A 22,969-nucleotide genomic window follows, 5' to 3' on the forward strand; every position below is an offset into this window, starting at 1 on the left:
CATGCGTGGATCTGTGGACATTACACTGATGGATGCGCTCAGCACTGCTGTGATGGGGAGGGAGAGCACATGCGTGGATCTGTGGACATTGCACTATGATGGATGAGCTCAGCACTGCTGTGATGGGGGAGGGAGCGCACATGCGTGGATCTGTGGACATTGCACTGATGGATGAGCTCAGCACTGCTGTGATGGGGGAGGGAGCGCACATGCGTGGATCTGTGGACATTGCACTATGATGGATGAGCTCAGCACTGCTGTGATGGGGAGGGAGAGCACATGCGTGGATCTGTGGACATTGCACTATGATGCATGATCTCAGCACTGCTGTGACAGGGAGGGAGAGCACATGCGTGGATCTGTGGACATTGCACTGATGGATGAGCTCAGCACTGCTGTGATGGGGGAGGGAGCGCACATGCGTGGATCTGTGGACATTACACTGATGGATGCGCTCAGCACTGCTGTGATGGGGAGGGAGAGCACATGCGTGGATCTGTGGACATTGCACTATGATGGATGAGCTCAGCACTGCTGTGATGGGGGAGGGAGCGCACATGCGTGGATCTGTGGACATTGCACTGATGGATGAGCTCAGCACTGCTGTGATGGGGGAGGGAGCGCACATGCGTGGATCTGTGGACATTGCACTATGATGGATGAGCTCAGCACTGCTGTGATGGGGAGGGAGAGCACATGCGTGGATCTGTGGACATTGCACTACAATCGCTGCTATGACGGTGGCATGGAAGGATGCATAGGCAGATTTTCGGATGAGCGATATGGCAGCTCCAAGCTTGTTTGTGTCCCTTAACATACCCCCTGTCCTAGCTGATATGCATGATGTTCGATCACTGAGAAAAGTACTTTATTTTGGCCATTGCTCCATGATTTGTAGACGATTGGACCTCTTCATACATTGCAATTTTTTATCAATAAAAAGTACTGTAATCCTAAAGGTGAACCAGCCCCTGAATTGTATTTATAGTTTGTATAGGCTCATATTAAAGTTGTTTTCTTCACAGCAGTTTTCATTAGTGATGCAAAAGATTTGAGCAATGCCAACTGTAATGGTTGTGTGTAGGAGGGGCAGAAAATGGGATTGTGAATACGGGGATTTGGCGACGATTGCTTTGTCTATAGACCCCTCACAATCTCCGCTAAGATCACCAGCTTAAATATTGTCTGAGCAGATAAAACACTCATTCAGCTGCGATGTCTTGAGCTACATGCCAGCAGGTTGGAGCTATTGTTTGCCTCTTGAGCTTTCTGTTGACAACACAGCATTGGCCTTTGAAGGTTGTCCACACTCCCCAGTCCTCCTGTTTGTTTCACAGGGGACCTGAGCTTCTCCTGTCTATGGGAATGCCTAAATGTTCCCCTCCCCCATCCAGGGTGCAGGGAGAGAGAGAGAGAGAGAGTGTGTGAAAGTTGCAGCTGTTCTACATGTAGGTCAAAGTAGGCGTTCCCCCAAGACTCAGCTCAGTGTCTGCCTGTCACATTTCTCTTCTCTTACCTGATGCTGCAGCAGCCGCCCGCCGCCCGAGACAAACATCGAATCATTCTCGCAGAGCAGGGCCTGACCTATTCTCCAGCTCTGTGCAGACTAGGACTTTGCATTGCGTCCTGCTTTCCTGGTCCCCAACCTCTTCTATCACTTTTCTGTTTTAGATTGTAAGCTCTGTGAGTACAGCTGAGATGCATAGTGTGTGTGTTTATATATACCGTATTTATTGGCGTATAACGCGCACATTCATTTTAGAAGGGAAGTTTCAGGGGAAATTTTTTTTTTTTAAATAAGGAACTTTGAAGCAAAATAAGGGTCAGTACCCATCTGCAGCCTCACTATTGCCATCAATGCTCATCTGCAGCCTCATCAGTCCACATCAATGCAGCCTCGCCATTTCCTCAAAGCCGTCTGATCAATGCCCATCTGCAGCCTCACAAGTGCCATCAATGCAGCCTCATCAGTCCATATCAGTGCAGCAGCCCCGCCATTGCCTTGAATGCAGCAGCCCCGCCATTGCCTTGAATGCAGCAGCCCCGCCATTGCCTTGAATGCAGCAGCCCCGCCATTGCCTTGAATGCAGCAGCCCCGCCATTGCCTTGAATGCAGCAGCCCCGCCATTGCCTTGAATGCAGCAGCCCCGCCATTGCCTTGAATGCAGCAGCCCCGCCATTGCCATCAGTGCAGCCTGATCGATTCCCATCTGCAGCCTAGAGGGGACAGGGAGGGGGGCAGGACAGGTGGCGACAGATTACATACAGTGAGAATCTCCAACGATAGAACAGTGGTCCAATGGCGGCCCAGGAGACAGGACTTCCTATTACAGAGTCCGCCAAGTAAACAGGAGATTCTCACTGTATGGAATCTGACGGCCCGCCCCCTCTGAGTCAGCTAAAATTTATGTATTGGCATGTAACACACACGCTATTTGCACCCCATTTTCATGGTGAAAAGGGTGCTTGTTATACGCCAATAAATACAGTATATATTACATGTCCTTGCATTGCACAGTAGTATGGAAGATGTCTGCCGCTGGACAAATCCATAACAAAACATGAGGTTTCCTTGCTGACACTTTATATGGTCAGCAAGGAGTCTAAGGCTGGGTTTACACTGGTGCAAACACAGACATCGCATGTGATTCACACCGCATTGCTGTGCAGATCTCATGCGATGTAAATCCAGCCATACAAACTGAAATAGCATCGCATTTTCACCAAAATGGTGCAGGACCCTTTTTTTTGGTCCGCAATGGAATCCGATTGCGTAGGTGTTCACACCCATGTGATCCCGTTCCTGTACCATTTGATAGTTCACACTGCAATCTGCGAACCGATCTGGGGGTGTCATTAACTTTCTATTGACACCCACAGCAGTTCACATAGGGCAGTATGAACTGCCTGCAAGTGACATGCAATTAGGGTTATCACCTAATCCCATTAAAGCCAAGCACATATTAATTACACAGATTATTTGGCTGATTAACCACTTGAGCTCCAGAAGGTCTTACCCCCTAATGACAGAGCCATTTTTTGCGATACAGCACTGGAACGCTTTAACTGATAATTGCGTGGTCATGCAATGTTGTACCCAAACAAAATTGAGGTCCTTTTGTTCCCACAAATAGAGCTTTCTTTTTGGTGGTATTTGATCACCTCTGCTGTTTTTTATTTTTTGTGCTATAAACAAAAAAAAGGCCGACAATTTGGAAAAGAAAAACAAGATTTTTTTTACTTTTTCCTAGAATATCCCCCAAAAATTGTAAAACAGATTTCTTCATCTGTTTAGGCCAATGTGTATTCTTCTACATATTTTTGGTAATAAAAATCACAATAAGCGTATATTGATTGGTTTGTGCAAAAGTTATAGCGTCTACAAAATGGGGGATAGATTTATGGCTTTTTTTTGCTTTTTTTTTTATCGGGACTGCGACATGACGGACACATCGGGCACTTTTGACACATTTTTGAAACCATTGACAATTATACAGCTATCAGTGCAAATAAATGCACTGATTACTATGTAAATGTCACTAGCAGGGGAGGAGTTAACACCAGGGGCAGATCAAGGGGTTACATGTGTTCCCTAGTGTGTGTTCTAATTGTGGGGGGATGGGACTGTCTAGGAGGAGAGATCGGTGTTGATACTTAGTATGAACACACAATCTGTCTCTACTCCCCTGAAAAAAACGGGATCTGTGTGTTTTTTTTCCATATATTCCTCAACATCCACTAAAGGATATAAATCCATTCTGTGTGCAGCAAATAGCAGTTATGACATTGGCGAAGTAGCAGTGAAATCATCACTGTGCTGCACAAAGTCTGTGCAGAGAGCAGAGCTGTGGGAGGGACCCAGCAGGCCCCACCCACTACAGGCTGCCTGTGGAAAACTACAGGGGGGGCGGAGACCAAACCAGTCACCCTGAGCAAGGAGAGAGAGCAGCAGGGACCGGTCTTTATTACAGGAAGCTTCTACATAAAGATAGTGTCACACTAGATTACTGCACAAATCTGGAAGAAATACAGATTCAAGGATGAATTTGTACGACTCTTTTTTTAGTGCTGGTTCACACTAGTGCGATTTATGATGCGTCTTCAGAGAATTGCATGGCAAGGGAAATCCCATTATATTCAATGGTGCCTATTCTAATCAGTGCAACTCAGCATGGTGCAATTTTGGAAAAGGTTCCTGTGCTACTTTTAGTGCAGCTTGGCCCTATAGAGTATGCAAAAAAACACAGCCAAGTTGCAAGTCCTACAGCTTGCAGCCTGTACCTCCTGTATGGGCTGTCTGTTTTGAAAGCTGCAGGGCCTGTTGCTGTTACATGTTGCACCCTGTGTGTGTGCTCCAAAAGTTTACCTTTTTAAAGAATATGTATACCCAACATTTCATATTCCTGATATGTGTCTGCTGTACCATGCACTTGTATGAGGAGGTGTCCTGTTCTTTGTATTGCTTCCTTTCTGTGAAATCCCTGGTGTTCTGGCATGTCCCTCTGCTTTCCTATTAAAAACTGACCACACTAAGCATGAGAGCACTGCATGGTCATTTCTCTAGTTGTGTAAGAACTCAGCCTGCTCTCCTCCAATGATCAGACTTGTCCTAACACACTCCCCCCCCCCCCCCCCATGCATGGCCATTCACTGGGAAGACCGGTGCACTGTTTCTCCTTCCCCCAGCTCTTATGCAGCTGAGTACAGAGGGAATGTAATCAATTTTCAATCCCAAAAATAACTATACAATGACGTGTATTAACAGCAGCTTGTAACGAGAACTTTCTGAGAGTGAGTTCTATTGATCGTCCTGTTGGTTTCTCTGATCACATTCTGGTTGAATTTGGAAAATTGTCTGCAAATTGTCCCGTGTATGGCAAGGATTAAAGCTTTTGTTGTACATGGACCCCAGCAGCTGCATCCTGTGTGAAGGTAATGGAGCAGTCTCGGCTCCCGCCACATCTGGAATTTCTTTAGGAATTCAGTGATTTCAGCGTTGTTCTATAAATAGGAAATTCTTCTGTCCAGTCGTCTGTCATTAACTCCGCACCGTACTTCTTTTTTTTTTTTTTTTTTTTTTTGCTTTCACAAGAACAATCTGTTGTAGTATAGATGCTCCGGATTTATCACGCGGTGGCATGGTCCCAGTATCCCTGCAACCTCCAATCTGTTTGAGAAGTCACTGTTGACTTTGTCAGAGGTGATGATCATAGTTGCTGACAGCGTAAGTAAATATTGACTGCGTGGCTAATTCAGTTACTTGGTGACCCGGCCATGCTGTGCTTAGCAGCTCACAACTTGAAGCCAGGAAAAGAGACAAAATCCTTAATCAGTGTTGTCTGTACATCACGCCTCCCGCATTGTACAACTGGCTTTTGCTAAGCCTGACCTGTTTGTATTTATTTTTTCGGTAATGATGTTCCACTCATGGTGTGTTTTGTATCGGCCTGTAGAGTAGAACAATTTACATCTAATAGGCAGACCATAGACCAGGGATATGTCGTTAGTGGACCTCCAGCTGTTGCAGAACTACAAGTCCCATAAGACATAGCAAGACTCTGAAGGCACAAGCATGACACCCAGAGGCAGAGGCATGATGGGACTTGTAGTTTTGCAACAGCTAGAGGTCCACTAATTGCATATCCCAGCCATAGACCATCCACGGGTTGCAGGAAAGAAATTTGCACAATTCCTCCATCAACACACAGTGCTGCCAGGAAAATCCCTCTTGCTGAGACATGGCGTCCTCCCAGCAGGGGTGCGGGGAAGTCAGTCCTGCTGGGAGAAGACGGTGGTTATTGCTAGCGGCTATAGCAGCTGCTAGCGATAAAAGCAAGTATATCAGGCAGGCTGGTTGTGTACCCAAGTTGATCAATCGGCTTGGTACATTCAGCCTGTCCATATGTTCAAATAGTCTATGGCCGGCCTTAGAGAGTAAAGCTGGCCATAGATGGATCAAAATTCATCAGGGGCCAACTGAATTTCAGTCCATTTGTGGCTGCTCCTGCTCACAAGAAGTCAATCGATATCTAATGAATCGGTTGTTGGAGTTTTTTTGCTTCGATCAGCGCATGCAGCCAATTGGCTGCAGCACCGATCCATGTATTCTGATGTCGGAATGCAGTGACACAGCGGGGAGGATCCCCTCATCCACCTCAAATGTGTGAATGGGGGGAATCGGGGTTAGTTCTTTCTTTCTTTCATTTTCTTGTTTTCTTTTTCTTTCTTTCTTTCTTTTTTTTTTTTTTTCTTTGCCCCCCTGGCTAAGCAAAAAAAAGAGTCATGTATGACCAGCATTAGGCCGCGTACACACGCGGGGACTGTTCGGCCAACTTTGTCCGCTGAACAGTGTTTCGGCGGACAGTCCGCCCATGTGTGGGCTTTCAGCGGACAGTTTCAGCGAACAGTCCGCTGAACAAGGTTTTTCGGAAATTCCGAAAAACTGTCCGCTGAAACTTTGTTTCAGCGAACAGTCCCCTCGTGTGTAGGCTTGTTCGTCAAACTAAGTTCCGCGCATGCTCAGAAAGGATTTACACGCCGACAGTTATAATGCAGTGTATAGGACGTCGTATTTTTCGTCCCGTCGTACGTGCCGTTCACGTCATCGCGCACGGTTTCAGCAAACTGTTCGTTCGTCGTGTGTGGCCATGTCCGTCCATGCTAATTTTGAGCGGACTGTTTGCTGAAACTGTTTGACGGACAAAGTTGGGCGAACAGTCCCCGCGTGTGTACGCGGCCTTAGTGTGCTTTTCCCCAGGGTTAAAACCAATGGACATTTTGTCGGTTTCCCTATCAGGGGAGAATTCCACACCCTTCCGGTCCCCATAGACACAACAGAAAGTAAATGGAAATGCCCCCCAAAAAAAAACTCCTTGGAAGACTTTACACACTTATGGTAGCCATACATTATACTATTTTCTTGTTCAATTTCCTTTAGATTTACCTTCAACTATGTAGTGTAAGGACCTCTCTGATTACATAAAAATTGTATGTGTTTAAGTGTGACCTCATATTATATGATTTTGGTAAATCTAAAGAAAAGTTGTACAAGAAAATTGTATAATGTATGGTCAGACTTACTTTGGGCCAGATTAGCTTAAACAAATTATGCAGAATGCTGCCTCTATGTGATTTGCGATTTTACTGTTTTGACTACACACCGGAAGCAGCATCCTCCCAGCGACTTCCCATACAGCAATGTCCTGGTTCCACTAACTTCTCGCTGTACTAAATAAAGCGAGTTGTTTGCTCCAGCACCACCTCCACATAGAAGAAGCCTTTCATTTATTAATTTTTTTCTATGAGTACAGGCCTTCCTCTGATTGGCCATGGTGGAGAGGCAGGCGGATGTCAGGATGCTATTATTTAATGCATAGAGGGGAAGTCGCTGGTGCACCTGGCAGTAGAGGGCACTGCTTCCTGTATTTAGCATGGGGTACAGCAGTATATTACCGATTCACCACCGGCCACACAGTGGCATATGCAATCAAGCTGGCCCAAGGCAGAGGGGGTGAGGCACCCAATGCAAGGTCTGCTTTAAAGAGAAGGAGCTCCGTGGCATTAACTTTACATTCTAGAATGGATAACGGTTCATCCTGCTTCTTGGGATAGCCATTGTTGTTGTGTTCTCTCCCGCTCAAGTTTTGGATATCAGACAGTAAGTCCCTTGCTCTCTGCTCAGGACCCCCCCATAGCCCTGGGCTGTGGATGGGGCGGGAGCAGCCGGCTCAGGTTCTCAGCGACTCGCTGAGAGGCTGAGCCTGTGATGGTTCAGGCACGTGGGCTTGACCCAGTGATGGTCCAGGCACGTGGGCTTGACCCAGTGATGGTCCAGGCACGTGGGCTTGACCCAGTGATGGTCCAGGCACGTGGGCTTGACCCAGTGATGGTCCAGGCACGTGGGCTTGACCCAGTGATGGTCCAGGCACGTGGGCTTGACCCAGTGATGGTCCAGGCACGTGGGCTTGACCCAGTGATGGTCCAGGCACGTGGGCTTGACCCAGTGATGGTCCAGGCACGTGGGCTTGACCCAGTGATGGTCCAGGCACGTGGGCTTGACCCAGTGATGGTCCAGGCACGTGGGCTTGACCCAGTGATGGTCCAGGCACGTGGGCTTGACCCAGTGATGGTCCAGGCACGTGGGCTTGACCCAGTGATGGTCCAGGCACGTGGGCTTGACCCAGTGATGGTCCAGGCACGTGGGCTTGACCCAGTGATGGTCCAGGCACGTGGGCTGGCTTTGTGACGTCAGCTGACAGCGATATTCAGCCTGGAATTCAGGTTGCAGGAGCGCAGAACAAACTGTACTCCTGTGATCCACAGAAGTATGGCCAAACAAGCGTCTCCAGATCACATGCAGCGATTGGGCGTTTTCCGGCAGGCGCCAGTAAATATGCCAGGAACGCATGCTCTTGGCATACCACTGTTTGCACTAATGCACATAAATATACGGCCGCACGGTGCCAAGGCTCAGCTGCCAAGAGGAGTTAATTAGCACTACTAAAGTGGCTCTGGCTTTAGAAAAGTTTCCAGTACTACTTTAAGGCGACTTCTATCCGACTTGTGCCCATAGACTTTAATGGAAGTTGCCTTCAAGTCGGATCCTCATTTGTATTGATGTGATTTGGAGCCGGCATTACAGAAAGATCACCAAGGCATTCTCTGCGGTTCCTCGCTTCAAAGACTCATCAATGTAGTACTTCAGTTGCCAGCCAATTGCCAGGAAGTGCCTGGCAAAGTTGCTCCATAAGTCACGTGACTTGCAGGTCGCAGTAGTGTGAACTGAGCCTTACAGTGTATTTATTTTATAATTTTGATTCTCTGATTTCTATTTCTGACTGTCTTTAAAGACAGGATATTTTGACATGGTGCCAACAATGAATAATATGTCTGATGAAAGTACATTTCACCTTGAGATTATTTGACTGCTGTTTTTTTATTTTATATTTTATTTGAGGTCATTTTAACCATGAAAGATCACAAATGGCATCTTATTTTTTTTTTTTTTTCTTTACATTTTCAAGCTGCTGCAGACTGGCAGTTGATGATCATTGTGTTTTTAATTATCTTTATTTAGCAATAATAATTTAGTATCTTCGCATTCATAATGCTTCTTTTATTTTCACAGACATGCCGATATTTGGACTGTGCCCGGCCTACGATGAGTTTTATCTAGTTGTGTGTAGCCAATGTAATCAGGTCATAAAGCCGCAAGCATTTCAATCACATTATGGTAAGTGCTTAACTATGACTTAATAACGTTGTTAAATCAGGATTAAAGATGGCACATTTTGTTCATCCCTTTTAATGTTTTGTAAAGTGCCTGTCATTGACAGCCCAAAATGAAAATATTAACACAAATTTTTGGTTTTGAGTCAAGTCTTCAGATTACCCGGTTATGTTTGATCTGGTGGTAGTTTCAGCGGGAAAGGGGGCCTTCCAGCATTTAAAGGGAACTTGTAGACAACGTGTATATTTTTACTATGGTCAGAACTAGAGCTTCCTGAGCCTGTTTGGCTGGGCTTCTCCTATGGGTCACAGGAGTACAATTTGTTTTGCACTCCTGTGACCCGTTTCAAGTAGAGAGCGGTCTGAAGTCCACTCTGCTGATGTCACTGGAATCAGTCCAGGCACCGCGTCATCCTGACAATGGGAGTCTAGATCCGCCAGGTGCCTGGACTGATAGGCTCTCAGCGGCTCACTGAGATGGGTGAGATGGCCGCTCTCTGCCCCTCCACAGCTCAGCGCTCCAGTGAGCGCGGGGGGGGGGGGCAGAGCGGAGAGCTGCTGTGAGAATCATGCCATCTTAGATTGCTCGGTTCTCAGATGCTGCATCTGTCCCCCGGCGCCTCTGCACGGTCGGTCCGATGCTGCATCCACCTAGGTACGTATGATGGATAAAAAAAAACAAAAACATACATCTCTTTTTAAATGAAATGAGCATAAGGAAAACCGATATATGGAGATGTAAACTGAACAGTTTTTATCCATATTGCATTTTTTTTTTCATGACGGCACGAATGTTATGCCAGTATAAAAGGTGCCGGAAGGCTAAATATTTAGGTTCTTGAAAAGAAACAATTGTGACAGGTTCCCTTTTAAAAAACACCTGAATTTACTTTGTGATGTATTTTGCCAGTCCTGTGATCCAGGTATCCCTTTGCCACATAGTCAAGCAGGTGACACCAATATTAGGTTTAGCTTTGTAGCTTTCCATTACAATTCAGCATTCCCAGCCTGCTCGCTGGACAATAAATTGGCATCATGACCTCTGCCAAATGACCAGTAAAGAGATGATAACCCTGGCTGTGTAGTGTGGTAGTAGTGTGTAAATCAGATTAGTTGAACAGAATTGCAAAACCCGTGACAGGTAAAATGTGTATGGTTTAAAGTGATCCTAAACATGAATGTCATGGATGACAGTGTAAGGGTGACCTAATCTTTCGCAATGGCTGGAACTGTATTGCTGAATGCGGTTGTAAGGTGTTGGCAGATTCTTCTGTTGACATTCAGGCTGGTTACATATCCGAACGTTGCAGGCTTTACACTGTGCCATGTGGTACCATCCATCTTGAATGTGAACTATCTGTGCGTCTTGTATTTCAAGAAAAGGCACCTCTCTCATTTTGGGTGCATTGGCAGCCTATTTTAAATAAATGAGCTCCATTAGAAAATATTTTTTGATGACGTGTGCTGGGTCCAGCTTAGTTACCTCTAACTCTTGGTATACTACATCCAGAGGGTTGCTGGAGAAGCTACAAATCTTTGTTGTATTGTACTGCATTCCACGATCGACTTTGATCTTCTGGCGCAGCAGCTGTGAGTTCCCCCAACCCCCTCGCTCTCTCTCCAACTCTTCCATTCAGAAAACATTGCACATTTTTTTCCCTGAGGCTTTCTTTGAATGGATGAGGGGAGGGGCTGATTAATGTCCTGTTCTCATCTTGTCCATGCATAGACAGTCTTATTTTCATTGAAAATAAATCTGTACGAATCATTAGTAAGACCTCATCTGGAATATGCAATTCAGTTTTGGGCACCAGTTCTCAAAAAGGATATTGGGGAACTGGAAAAAGTGCAGAGAAGGGCAACCAAACTGATAAGAGGCATGGAGGAGCTCCGCTATGAGGAAAGATTATAGGAACTGAATTTATTCTCTCTGGAGAAGAGGAGATTAAAGCAGAGTTCCACCCAGAAGTGGAACTTCCGCTCATTTGTTTCCTCTCCCTCTCCGATGCCACAATTGGCACCTTTGGGGGGGGGGGGGGGCAGGATATAGACAGTCCATGCTGTGGCCCAGGACATCACCTCAGGGCTCCCTCCTCCTCCCTCTGTCGCCATAAGGCTACGCTGCCTGGTTCCCTTACCTGCAATGGCGGTGGCCGCACTTGACAGTTGATGGAAACATCAGCTGCAGTGCCGACATCGCTGGACTCCAGGACAGGTAAGTGTCATTATTAAAAGCCAGCAGCTGCAGTATGTGTAGCTTGCTGGCTTTTAATTATTTTTTTTGGGTGGACCTCTGCTTTAAGGGGGCATATGATCGCCATGTATAAATACATATGTGGTCCATATAGTGAACTTGGTGTTGAGTTAGTCATCACAGAGGACAAGGGGGGCACGATTTAATCTCCAAATACGAAAATGTTTCTTCACAGTAAGAGCTGTGAAAATTTGGAATAGACTCCCCCAAGTGGTGGTTCTGTCCAGCTCAGTAGATTGGTTTAAAAAAAAAAGCCTGCATTCTTTCCGAAATGTATATTATAATAATAATATAACTGGATACTAACATTTATAGATAAAATTGATCCAGGGAAAATCAAACTGCCTCTCAGGGGATCAGGAAGAATTTTTTTTTTTTTTTACCTGCTGGAGCAAATTTGATCATGCTTTCCTGGGGTTTTTGACCTTCCTCTGGATCCACTGTGGGAGTATGTAAAGGTTTGTATGATTCCCCCCCCCCCCCTTTTTTATTAGTTGAACTAGATGGACTTTTTTCAACCAAACGTGAAGTGGGTGTAAATGCCCATGCGTGACTTCTACCTAATAGGTACAGTATATATCTCCTAAACATGCACAGTTTAGGAGATATTTTTGTTGCAGCTGGTGATGTCACTGGGGCATGCGTTCTGAAGGAACGGATAACCGTACTGTTCCTATGCGCGCTTGAGTGACGTCATCGCGGCTCCAGCCACTCACACAGCTGGAGTCTTTGAACCTGGAAGGAAGACCACGTGAAGATAGAAGTGGCTTATGCAAGGCATACTAGCACAAAATGGCTTTACCTTACGGGATTAAAAATAGTGGTTTATTACGCTTTGACTATGTAATACCATACTTTTTGTGAATGGCGGAGTTGGACGAGAGAGCGTTTGTTTTTTGGTGTTTTTTTTTTTTTTGTTTTTTTTTTCCCTCCCAATAATTGCTGTAGGAGCAGGAAACCCTACAACAACTAAGCCAGAAGATCAAAGCTGACACTGGAATGCAGCATAATACAGTGAAGATTTTTAGCACCTTCAGCAAACCCTTTGGACATAGTATGAGTAATAAGAATTGGGGGTCCCTAAGCTGGAATTCACCTTGAACACAATGCATGGTAACGTGTGCATCAGTGGAGCTGTTTAGAACATATAGGGGCCATGTGTCATGAACTATTTTATTTGTGACTGTGAGGTCCTGCTGAACCTTGGCATTGACAGGCCTGAATCTGTTTTATCCTCCTAAAGTGTTGCCCGTCCAGATGCTTTTTCTTCAATGATAAATCCCCTTTACAGAAGCTCAGGTCTCAGACTTGAATGTGAATTGTTTATGCTGTGTAGTAGAGACGTCATTGTGTACTATGGCCTCCTTGTTGTGATGTAGATAACCATCGCAGGTCTGCAGAGGCTTCCAGCATTCGATTGTGAACATGTGCTGGAGATAAGAAGGTATTCCTGTAATAGCTGCTTATTTCTTCTTGGAGGATGACGATTGATCACTTCATTTGCTGTACTTGTTACAATCGCCTGTTTATAGCATCAATCAGATTCTATATTTTTACAAATATGCTCTCCGTTATCTGACCATGGTGTAAATGAACAAAAAACTGCAAATCAACATGCTACACAATATAATTAGTCTATCTGCAGCCTCCTTATTAATTTAAAGTGGATGTAAACCTGAATTATTATTTTTTGTTTTTGTAAAGTATAAGATTTCCTATCATTTGAGCCCAGTCTTGCCACAAAAAGTTAATCCAGCTCTGAGCAATCCTCTTTTATTGTTCAGTGAGAAAAATCTTGACAAAGGCCCCTTTCACACATGCGGACATTATGTCCGTATTTCATCCATCCATTTGAGGATGAAATATGGACATACATGCATTCCTATGGGATAGCGGGTGTCTGCGGATGAATATCCGCAGACACCCGCTATTATCCGCCTCCGCAGTTGTCCGATTCTGCAGACGGAGGAAAATCCTATTTTTCTATCCGTCTGCAGAGTGGATCGGATGAATACGGACAGACGGTCTGTGCTCATCCGATTCCCCCATAGAGGAAAACTGAGAACTGACAGGGCGGTCCCTGCACAGTGTGCCGGGATCGCCCTGTCCGCCGCCGGCTCAGCGGGGACAACGGAGCAATCCCCGCTGAGCGAGCGGATCATCACGGGGCAGATCGTTACTGATCCGTCCCGTTTGAAAGGGGCCAAACAGAGAAAAACGATGTCAAATCCTCCCCCTTGCTGTGAGTGACAGGTTATTTACATATCTCATGCACTAGCCTAAGAGACATGCATTCTTTTTTAATTCCCTCCCACTCCTCTCTTCTGTTGCTCTGCAAGGATTGGCTGTTCCACACCTCAGCATGATTTGGCATGCTGAAGTCATGTGGGGACTTTTCTGGGTTTTGACTGAATGTTAGTGATCATAGCAGAAGTTCAGTGTAAGAAATACACAGGAGAAAATGTATGTTGATAAGGGGCGTGTAGAGGTGGGCGGGGAGTCTGACATAACGACTCCACCCACTGAGCCCTGGAAAACTGACCCATCTGCAGTTTTTCGGGTCTCATAGCAGACAGAGGGAAGACATTTGACAGATAAGTATACATGCAGGAGACATGTATGTCCTTCTAGATAACCACTATTGCAGTAGTTTAGAAAGGATGAGAGCGGGTTTACATCTACTTTAATCCTGATAAAATTAGAACTCTTTAAAGTTCATAGATTTCGGATGTGCTTGGTATCAAAATTCCTCTATTATAAATGCCAAACCGTTTGAACCAAGAAATGAAAAGTAGTGAAATTGGTGTCAAAGAAAATCCAATGTGCAGATCTCTCTTCAAAAATTAACCAGAGTGCTCCACCGAACCCCATTTATGTCAATAACTCACCAGATACATTCCTTCACATAAAATGCTCGGCATATAACACCTGGGTACAACACTAATCCTGATATCTCATCTGGCTCCTGGATGTTCCAAATGCTTCCAATACTTTCCATTCATAAGTTCCTCAAATATCAAAAAAACTCCCATGGTGCATTCCCATAGTAAATTATTAAAATGTATTAAACATAAAAAAAAAAAACTACTCGCAAACAAAACAAAAAAAAGACATGACACATTCGAAAATCACGCAAAACTGTTTGTAAATCAATCGTCCCCACATCTTCCCACTCCGGGATCTAGCGTGAAGTCGCCAGCAATCACCGTGCGGCTGTGCTCTGACGCAGTGTGTTATCCAATGACTTCTTCAAAGGGGCAATTTTGATATTTGAGGAACTTATGAATGGAAAATATTGGAAGCACTTGGAACATCCAGGGACTAGATGAGATATCAGGATTAGTGTTGTACCCGAGTGCAGTTTTTCTGTCCCCTAGCTGCCATCTTTCTGTCTTTGGGTAATTTCAGTTAATTTCAGTGCATACAAGGACAAATGTTTCATCACCATGTCTGTTTTAACATTTCCTCAGGAATCAGAATATTTTAAATACAGTGAAACCCCCTGTTCATGAACTTAATTCATTCTACCACTCTGGTCGTGAATCAAATTGGTAGCGAACCAAGGCAAATTTTCCCATAGGGTTCAATGTAAATCGGGTTAATCCATTCAACTCTCGTTTTTTTTTTTTTTTTTATTATTATTATATTTGTTTTTGAACCACAAAAATATTAAAGTACAGTATGAAGAGAGCGAACACTAGCCTTGCTTAAGATGACTTCTGGTGTGAGGGAAGGCAGGTTCTTGCCAGCTGCATTACTGCTCTGCACATTCTTGTCACCTGCATTACCCCTCTCTGCACATTCTTGTCCCCTGCATTACCTCTCTCTGCACATTCTTGTCCCCTGCATTACCTCTCTCTGCACATTCTTGTCACCTGCATTACCTCTCTCTGCACATTCTTGTCACCTGCATTACCTCTCTCTGCACATTTTTGTCACCTGCATTACCTCTCTCTGCACATTCTTGTCACCTGCATTACCTCTCTCTGCACATTCTTGTCACCTGCATTACCTCTCTCTGCACATTCTTGTCCCCTGCATTACCTCTCTCTGCACATTCTTGTCCCCTGCATTACTTCTCTCTGCACATTCTTGTCCCCTGCATTACCCCTCTCTGCACATTCTTGTCCCCTGCATTACCTCTCTCTGCACATTCTTGTCCACCTACATTACCTCTCTCTGCACATTCTTGTCCCCTGCATTACCGCTCTGCAATTTCTTCTTACCACCATGTTTGCTCTGAACAGGCTTGTCACCTTCATTACTGCTCCACACTTTCTTCTTACCACAATGCTTGCTCTGAATTTTTTTTATTTTTTTGGAGCCATACTGGATGTCCGGTACAGTATGTGATGAAAAGCATACGCAAAAGCTTTACTGCAAGTGTGCACAGGGATGTACTGTAACAGTATGTGCTAGAAAGCACACCCAAAAGCTTCTCCATAGTGTAAGTGTCTTCACAGTACACTTCCAGTGTCTCTCTGTGACCACAATCTCACCTACAGGAAGTCCTGACCATGTGTCAGAGCAGGGAAGATGGCCACGGCTTGTGTCCGTGAACCGAAGCGGAGTTTCGCGTACCAAAGCAAATGTTTGTGAACTCTTCTGTATGCGAACTGAGTTGGTATCACTGTACTTGTTTTACTTGTCCATATCTGTTCTTCCATTCTCCGCTTGTCCTTTTTTATTAACTGATCTGTTAGATTTGCCTATATTTGATTCAACAGCCATTTCCACCAAGTGTGTGTGTGTGTGTGTGTGTGTGTGTGTGTGTGTGTGTGTGTGTGTGTGTGTGTGTGTGTGTGTGTGGCCCAACACAGTTTTAAACAAAAAAGTACCCCTTTTCAAGTGTAAGGAATGTGCATTCACTATTTAAAATGGTTAAAATCGGCATAGATGGGTAATTTTTTTTGTTCAGCCAGCTGGCTGAATTGGGAAAAAAAAAGATTGCTCCATCCACTTAAAACGGATGGAGAAATCCCCCCCCCCGGCTGTGATATTGTGCTCTGGCAATGGCTCTCGCTTCTGTCATAGAACACTCATAAACCACTACAAACGCTGTTTTCCAACATGTCCATTTGACAGAAGTGGTTTTGTACAGAGCAATCCCTATCCTCCTCTTCCCATTGACCAGTGCCCCCCAATAGCAAGCCGCTTGCGATGGGGGCACTGGTGCATGGTCGCTCCTGAGTCCTGCTCTATGCATCCATAAGACATGTAGAGGCTCAGCTCAGCCCCAGGCTTTCTCATCGGCTGTGATTGCCAGCAGTGGGAGCCAATGGGGAGAGGGAGCAGAGGCTCCTGTGCACATCGCTGGGGCGGGGCACAGGGGAGTATTGTTAAGTTGGGGGGGGGGGCCACACAGAAGGTGTTTTACCTTCATGCATAGAATATTAAATACAGCTTATTTATATATTTATGGCGCACGTAGTATAAGAAAAAAAAGTGTGTGGTGTTGCATATGTTTTGAATATAGTAGGAGATAACACTGTACCTTTTGGTGATATAAACTGTATAGTAGCACGCTCATATGAGAGTGTTGGTAGGTACTGGCAGCTGAAGGGTGTAGCACATTACAATCATGTTGTAACAGGTCACACGTTTTACTAGATTGTGGTTTAAAAAAAGACCTTTAGCTTTTACAACCACTTTAAGCATAGTGTTAGCCTTGTATAAACATTAGCAGCACTGACATTTTATTGTGTATTGGCGTGCTGACTCGTCGTACCTGTTCTATGGAAGAAACATTACCAGGACTGAACAGCAGGGGGAGCCGCCAAACGCTGAAATGTCTGAATATTGCTGTCAGCTGTCTGAGACGTGCACAAGTCTCACACTGCCATGACTGCGCTTGTGATGAGTCTGTCGGCTGTGTGTATGAATCACAGTGACGTCTGCTACATACACAGGAGCCTGAGTCACTTCATTAATCAGCACAGATGCCGCCGTCTTATCACAGTGCCCCCTACACCGGCTGTTCACCGAACACGTTTGACTTTATTCTGCGTTATAAAAATAAATGTGATGACCGTACAGCGCTATGCTGGCAGTAGGTGTGATATTGTAATATCTTTAAGCTATTTACATTGTTACCATTGCTGGGATTTAATTAACCCTTTTGCTATGAGCCAGTTGTGCGTTTTTTGGACCCATGTTTAAAAAATTATTTTAGGTTTGAAGATGCCGTAAAACGCCAAGATATTCTATATATTTAATATTTATAAAGTAGGCACCTGGAGAATACATTTGTAGTAGTTACAATTTTTAATGTCACCTGATGATGATTTTTCAACGGTTTATCGAGCACAAATTTTCAGTAAACAACTTGCAATTCATTTTAGGGCACACATGAGAGATATATTACCCCATTTGTGGTGACTTTTAAAAGATCATGCTGTGTAGGTGTGCATCGAATGGAAATATTGGTGGCAAAACTGAAAATGAAGGATGCACTAGGCCGTTAACCGAAAAAGATACCGAAAATTCCAGTTTAAAAAAAAAAATGATAGCCTCATAGGACAATAAGAGTAGAATGAAAACTCCTCCTACAAGCTTTAACCAGACACTCATAGAAGTCACACGATTGCTATAAACTGCTGATGAGAAAGGGTATTTAGCCTTTTATATTTACTAAAATGATTGCATTTCCATGTTCTGTGTACTGTGGGAGACCAGATATAGTGAATGAAGGGTCCTGGTAAGAGGCTGCAGGAGATCCGCAGCACTGGGATGCAACAACGGATGAAAATTCTGATAATGGGTTTGATCACCTAATGTTATGCAGATTTATTTATTGCAGACTTGCCAGCTTTGGGATAAATTTGTGCAGCCATATAGGGTCTGTCAGCACTGCCCGCACACTAAACCGCAGTGGCGTGATGTGCGTTTCAGCGTATTACACACTTTCTTTTTATTTTTTTATGTATGTCAACATTGTTTGAAGTGCACAAAGTGATATTTCATTCATGTGACTGCACAGCAGCATGTTGTGTTTCATTGCTGTACAATGACATGCGTATCCTTCCTCTATGCTGTAATAAAATGGCGATGAAAATTACGGTGCCGAAAATGAAACCAAAAATTCAGAATGCACTTGACCAAAAACCGCTACAGACTGTTAGTGTTTTTTTTATTATTATTTATTTATTTTTTAAATGTCATTATTGTGGCGGCCATTTTTGCATTGAAGTGAATGGGACGCGGTTGCGCATTGACGTCGATGGGCAGCATGCCATTACGGGCACCTATTTTCAGTGCCCATTATATCTGTGCATCCCTGCTGCACATTTGTGGTGTGTTGCAGTGTAAACAGGACACATTGAAAAAAATATTGTTCTATGTGTGTACTAGCGGTGATTTGCATTCATCCAATGCGGTGAAACGCCAGTCACCGCAGTATATGTGAACAGGGCCTTACTACCTGCCCTTGGGACTTCATTAACATGGGCACTACTTAACACAACTTAACCCGTTGCTGCCAGCGTTACACACACAGACTTATTAAGGTGTGCATTTTGTTCTGTAAGCGCGGTCCGGAGTCGCTCAGTGTCAGCGGTTTTTAGGTAGCTTAAAAAAAGTGCACTTTAGTTTCTGGGCCCTTTATCCTGGGGGGGGGGGGGGGAGTGGGAGGTGGTGGTATTATACACCTGCATACACGTAGTAGTTGTGGTGATATGTACAGTTTTACTAACACAACATCGTTTTGCAGTTATGTTCAGGCATTGACATTTGTTTGCCCCGCAGGCATTAAGGGGTGAAAGCAGCTTTTAACTGGAAGCAAATGGAAAAATAAAAATGTTTTCTGTAGTTCTGCACTTTGTTTTTTTTTTCACCTGTGTTTGATTATTTTTTTTTTTTTTTTTTATATATTATTATTATTATTTTTTTATCCATATTGCACTTTACTTGTTTTGAAAGCTTCTTTTAGCTTTTGATTGTATCAAGATGAGAAAAACATGGCTAAAAAAAGACATGCGTCCGTACAAGCAGAAGAAAAACAAATGCCTTGTACTTTATATAATTTGCATTGTGCTTTTAGGGACCTAAGCTATCCAGATCTGATAGGTGCACTGAGTGGGCCGGGCTGCGGTATAGTGTTTTTTTTTTTTTTTTTTTTTTTTTTTTTATGTTGTGTTTTTATTTTCTTTAACCCAAATAATGCATCTGAGGATGTCCAAAGAAATTTGACAAAGTTTTTGGTAGATTTGGTTGGACCGTGATCTTTCTGTAGCCTAATGACTATATAGACGTCACTGAGCTGGAAGGGGAGGTCTGCCTGGATATTGGAGTATAGGGCTCTGTTCCTGCATTTCCACTGGGATTATTCGGGGATTGGCTGCTGTTACAATGGCTGTATGTAGAGATGAATGCTGGACTCATTACTATGAGCACTGTACAGTTGCTATATTAATGTCTTTAACCACTTCAGTATCGCCCCCCCTTCCCGTCCAAGCCAACTTTCAGCTCTGTCACTTTTTAAATGACAATTGTGCAGTCATGCTACTCAATAGAGCTTTCTTGCTTGGAGGTATTTGATCACCTCTGGGGTTTTTATTTTTTGCTAAACAAATAAAAAAGACTGAACATTTTGAAGACATGATTTTTCTTCATTTGTTATAAAATTTTGTAAATAAGTAAGTTTTCTCCTTCACTGATGGACACTGATGGGTACTTATGGGTGGCACTGATGGGCATCACTGATATGGAGGCACTAGCACGCATTGCTGATGGGCACAGATTGGCATCAAATGTGGGCACTGGCATCCCTGGCGGCCATGGGTGGCATACCTGGTGGGCATCCCTGGTGGTCCTGGGGTGGGTATCCTCAGGGGGGCTGCACTGATAATCAGTGTAGACCCATCCCCCCCAGTCAGGAGAGCCGCCAATCAGCTCTCCCTCTACTCGTGTCTTACAGACGTGAGTGAGGAATAACCGATACACGTCAGAGGCTCTTTAGCGAGATCAGTGTTGCGGTGTGACTGACGCACAGCGCCACCGATCGCCGCGCTGCCTGCTGGCTTGTTGTTCTGATCGCGTCATATGACGTCCAGTCAGGATAACGCAACCACTTTGCGCACATCATATTACCATATGGCGGGGCGGGAAGTGGTTAATATGATGTTATGTGTACCCCTATTGGTCTGGGGACCTTGCATCCAGGAGAGCAGATTTGCCCACAGGGTGGTGAACCTGGATTGGGAGGGGGGGATGTTATGCTATGTTGTTTGATTCCCGCCCTGTGTGGTGAGGTGTGTTATTTCTCCTTTTGTACTATGCAAAAACTAATAAAGACATTTTCAAAAAAATAAATGTATGTAATCTTAAATAAACTGCATGGTGGTCTTACTGTAAATGTTTTATCATAGGGACAAATGGACTGTTTGGGGAAACCACATCATGTAGAGAAGTAATGGCTAGATCTGCTTGATTTGCTTCATGTTGCATCCAACACGTTTGATGTTAAAGTGTGACCTTTTACTCCCTTCCCCAATTTGTCCCCAATTCGTTTCGAGTTTGTTTTTTAACAAATTTCGACAAATTCATTCATTCGGAAATATTTGCATTAACGAAAACCCATTTAACAATTGTTTCCGAATATTCGGAAATTCAAAAATTTTAAATAACTAAACTTAACTATTACTATTTAAATTATAGGTATTGGAATTTCCTTTCACATATGTCTGTTAGAGAACGTAACAAATACAAATTTTTCCAAAGTTATGAATTATCCAAAATAACAAATGCTGTATCTAAACAATCCCAACCCCTTACCACGTGATCAGCTGTCAGCCAATGATAGCTGATCACGTCATGTAAACAAAGGATCGGTAATCATTTTTTTTTTTTTTCTCACGCTGATAGCCTGAGGAGAAACAAAAGCTGATCGCCGGTTTCTGTTGAAGGGACATCAGTCCCGAGCAGGGAGAGGCAAAGCCACCTCATATGTGCCACCTGTCAATGAGTGCCACCAGTGGTGCCAATCAATGCCACCTAGCAGTGCTGCCGATCAGTGCCAATCACTGCCACCCATTAGTGCTCATCAGTGCAGCCTCATCAGCGTACATCAATGAAGTAGAAAAATTTCCTGTTTGCAAAATGTATTAACAAAATAAACGATTTTGTATTTGTAAACAAATTTGGTCTTTTTACATTTTTTTAACAAAAAATTAAACCTAGAGGTGATCAAATACCACCAAAAGAAAGCTCTATTTGTGGTGAAAAAAATAGAAAAATTTGGGTACAGTGTTGTATGACCGCGCAATTGTCATTTAAAGTGCGACAGCGCTGAAAGCTGAAAATTGGTCTGGGCAGCAAGGGGGTTTAGGTGCCCAGTAAGCAAGTTGTTAATAAAAACCAATAATAAACTTTTTATTACTAATTCAATCTGTTCCATTTGTTTAGATGTGGCATTCGTTATTTCGGATAATTTACTTTGGATAAATTCGTATTCCTTACATTGGCTGACAGACAAATTTGAAAGGAAGTGCCAATACCTATAATGTAATAGTTATTATTAGTTATTTCAAATTTTCGGATTTTCTTTCTTATTTTCAGCTTTTCACATTTCTGAATTTACGAATTTCAATCATAACTGATGACCAGAAAAAAAAAAAAAAAGGCAAATGAAACTAACAATTATTGCCTACCAATTTGGAGCACTCTCTGGCTTTTATTTTATTTTTAAAAATCTCAATCTACATACTTACATTTTTTTTTCTGCGAGTCTGGTCCACCATGTAATAGTATGGTGCTGGTCTTTGCTGCATGTTCCTAGAAGCCAGGGGGTGGGTCCCTGACAGCCTGTGCTCACAGGAAGTTCAACCTGGAAGGCTGAAAACATCTAAGGCAAGGCTATACACAGTTTGAATCTCGGCTGGTTCAACAGCAAACCATGCTTGGGCAGGCTGTATGTACCAAGTTGATCGATCAGCTTGGGTACAACCAGCATGCCGGGTTTTACCCACGATTATCGCTTGCGACAACTATAGCACCTAGCGTTAATCGCTGTCTTTTTTATTCCTGCAAAACGTGGTTGCATAAAGGAAATTTGCTCCGTGTATGGCCAGCCTAATGGCAAAAAAAGAAATACCGCAGACAACATCTTCAGTTTGAAGATGAGTATTGCAGAAAAGGTGCTTCCCCCCCCCCCAAGGGAATGCAAGCATGAGACAGCTATGGTGTTTCCAAAATCTGAAATGTGTTTTTTTTGTTTGTTTTCCCCCCTCCCATGTTGGTCACATTAGCAGTTCTGTGGCTGGGACCATGTCACATTAGCAGTTCTGTGGCTGGCAAGCCAGAACGGCAAAAATATAATTGCCACCTTTCCTATGGGTATTGCTCCCTTGCTGGCCCAAGCACTGCAGAATCTCAATTGCTATTGAGGTAGTGAAGTTGGATAATACCACTGGAGGGACTGATTCCATAGGGGAAGGTCAGTTGATTCTAAGCAGGGATTTTTTTTTCTGACAGAACATGGCGGAACAGCGT

The 22,969-nt window shown here is 44.0% G+C and overlaps 1 protein-coding gene across 2 annotated transcripts in view; it reads left to right on the forward strand.

Annotated features, from left to right (window-relative positions):
- The window catches only part of ATXN7 (ataxin 7), a 176,008-nt gene that overhangs the window by 80,391 nt on the left and 72,648 nt on the right, over positions 1 to 22,969 (forward strand). For both annotated transcript variants that reach the window (XM_077451947.1, XM_077451948.1), the window contains one exon: positions 9,128 to 9,232. In XM_077451947.1, the coding sequence (XP_077308073.1) occupies positions 9,128 to 9,232 (105 nt within the window). The remainder of the gene's footprint in view (positions 1 to 9,127; positions 9,233 to 22,969) is intronic.

This window comes from Lithobates pipiens, unplaced genomic scaffold (assembly GCF_037356315.1).
Source record: "Lithobates pipiens isolate NorthernLeopardFrog02 unplaced genomic scaffold, aLitPip1_a1.2 Scaffold_23, whole genome shotgun sequence".
NCBI classification, from domain to species: Eukaryota; Metazoa; Chordata; class Amphibia; order Anura; family Ranidae; genus Lithobates; species Lithobates pipiens.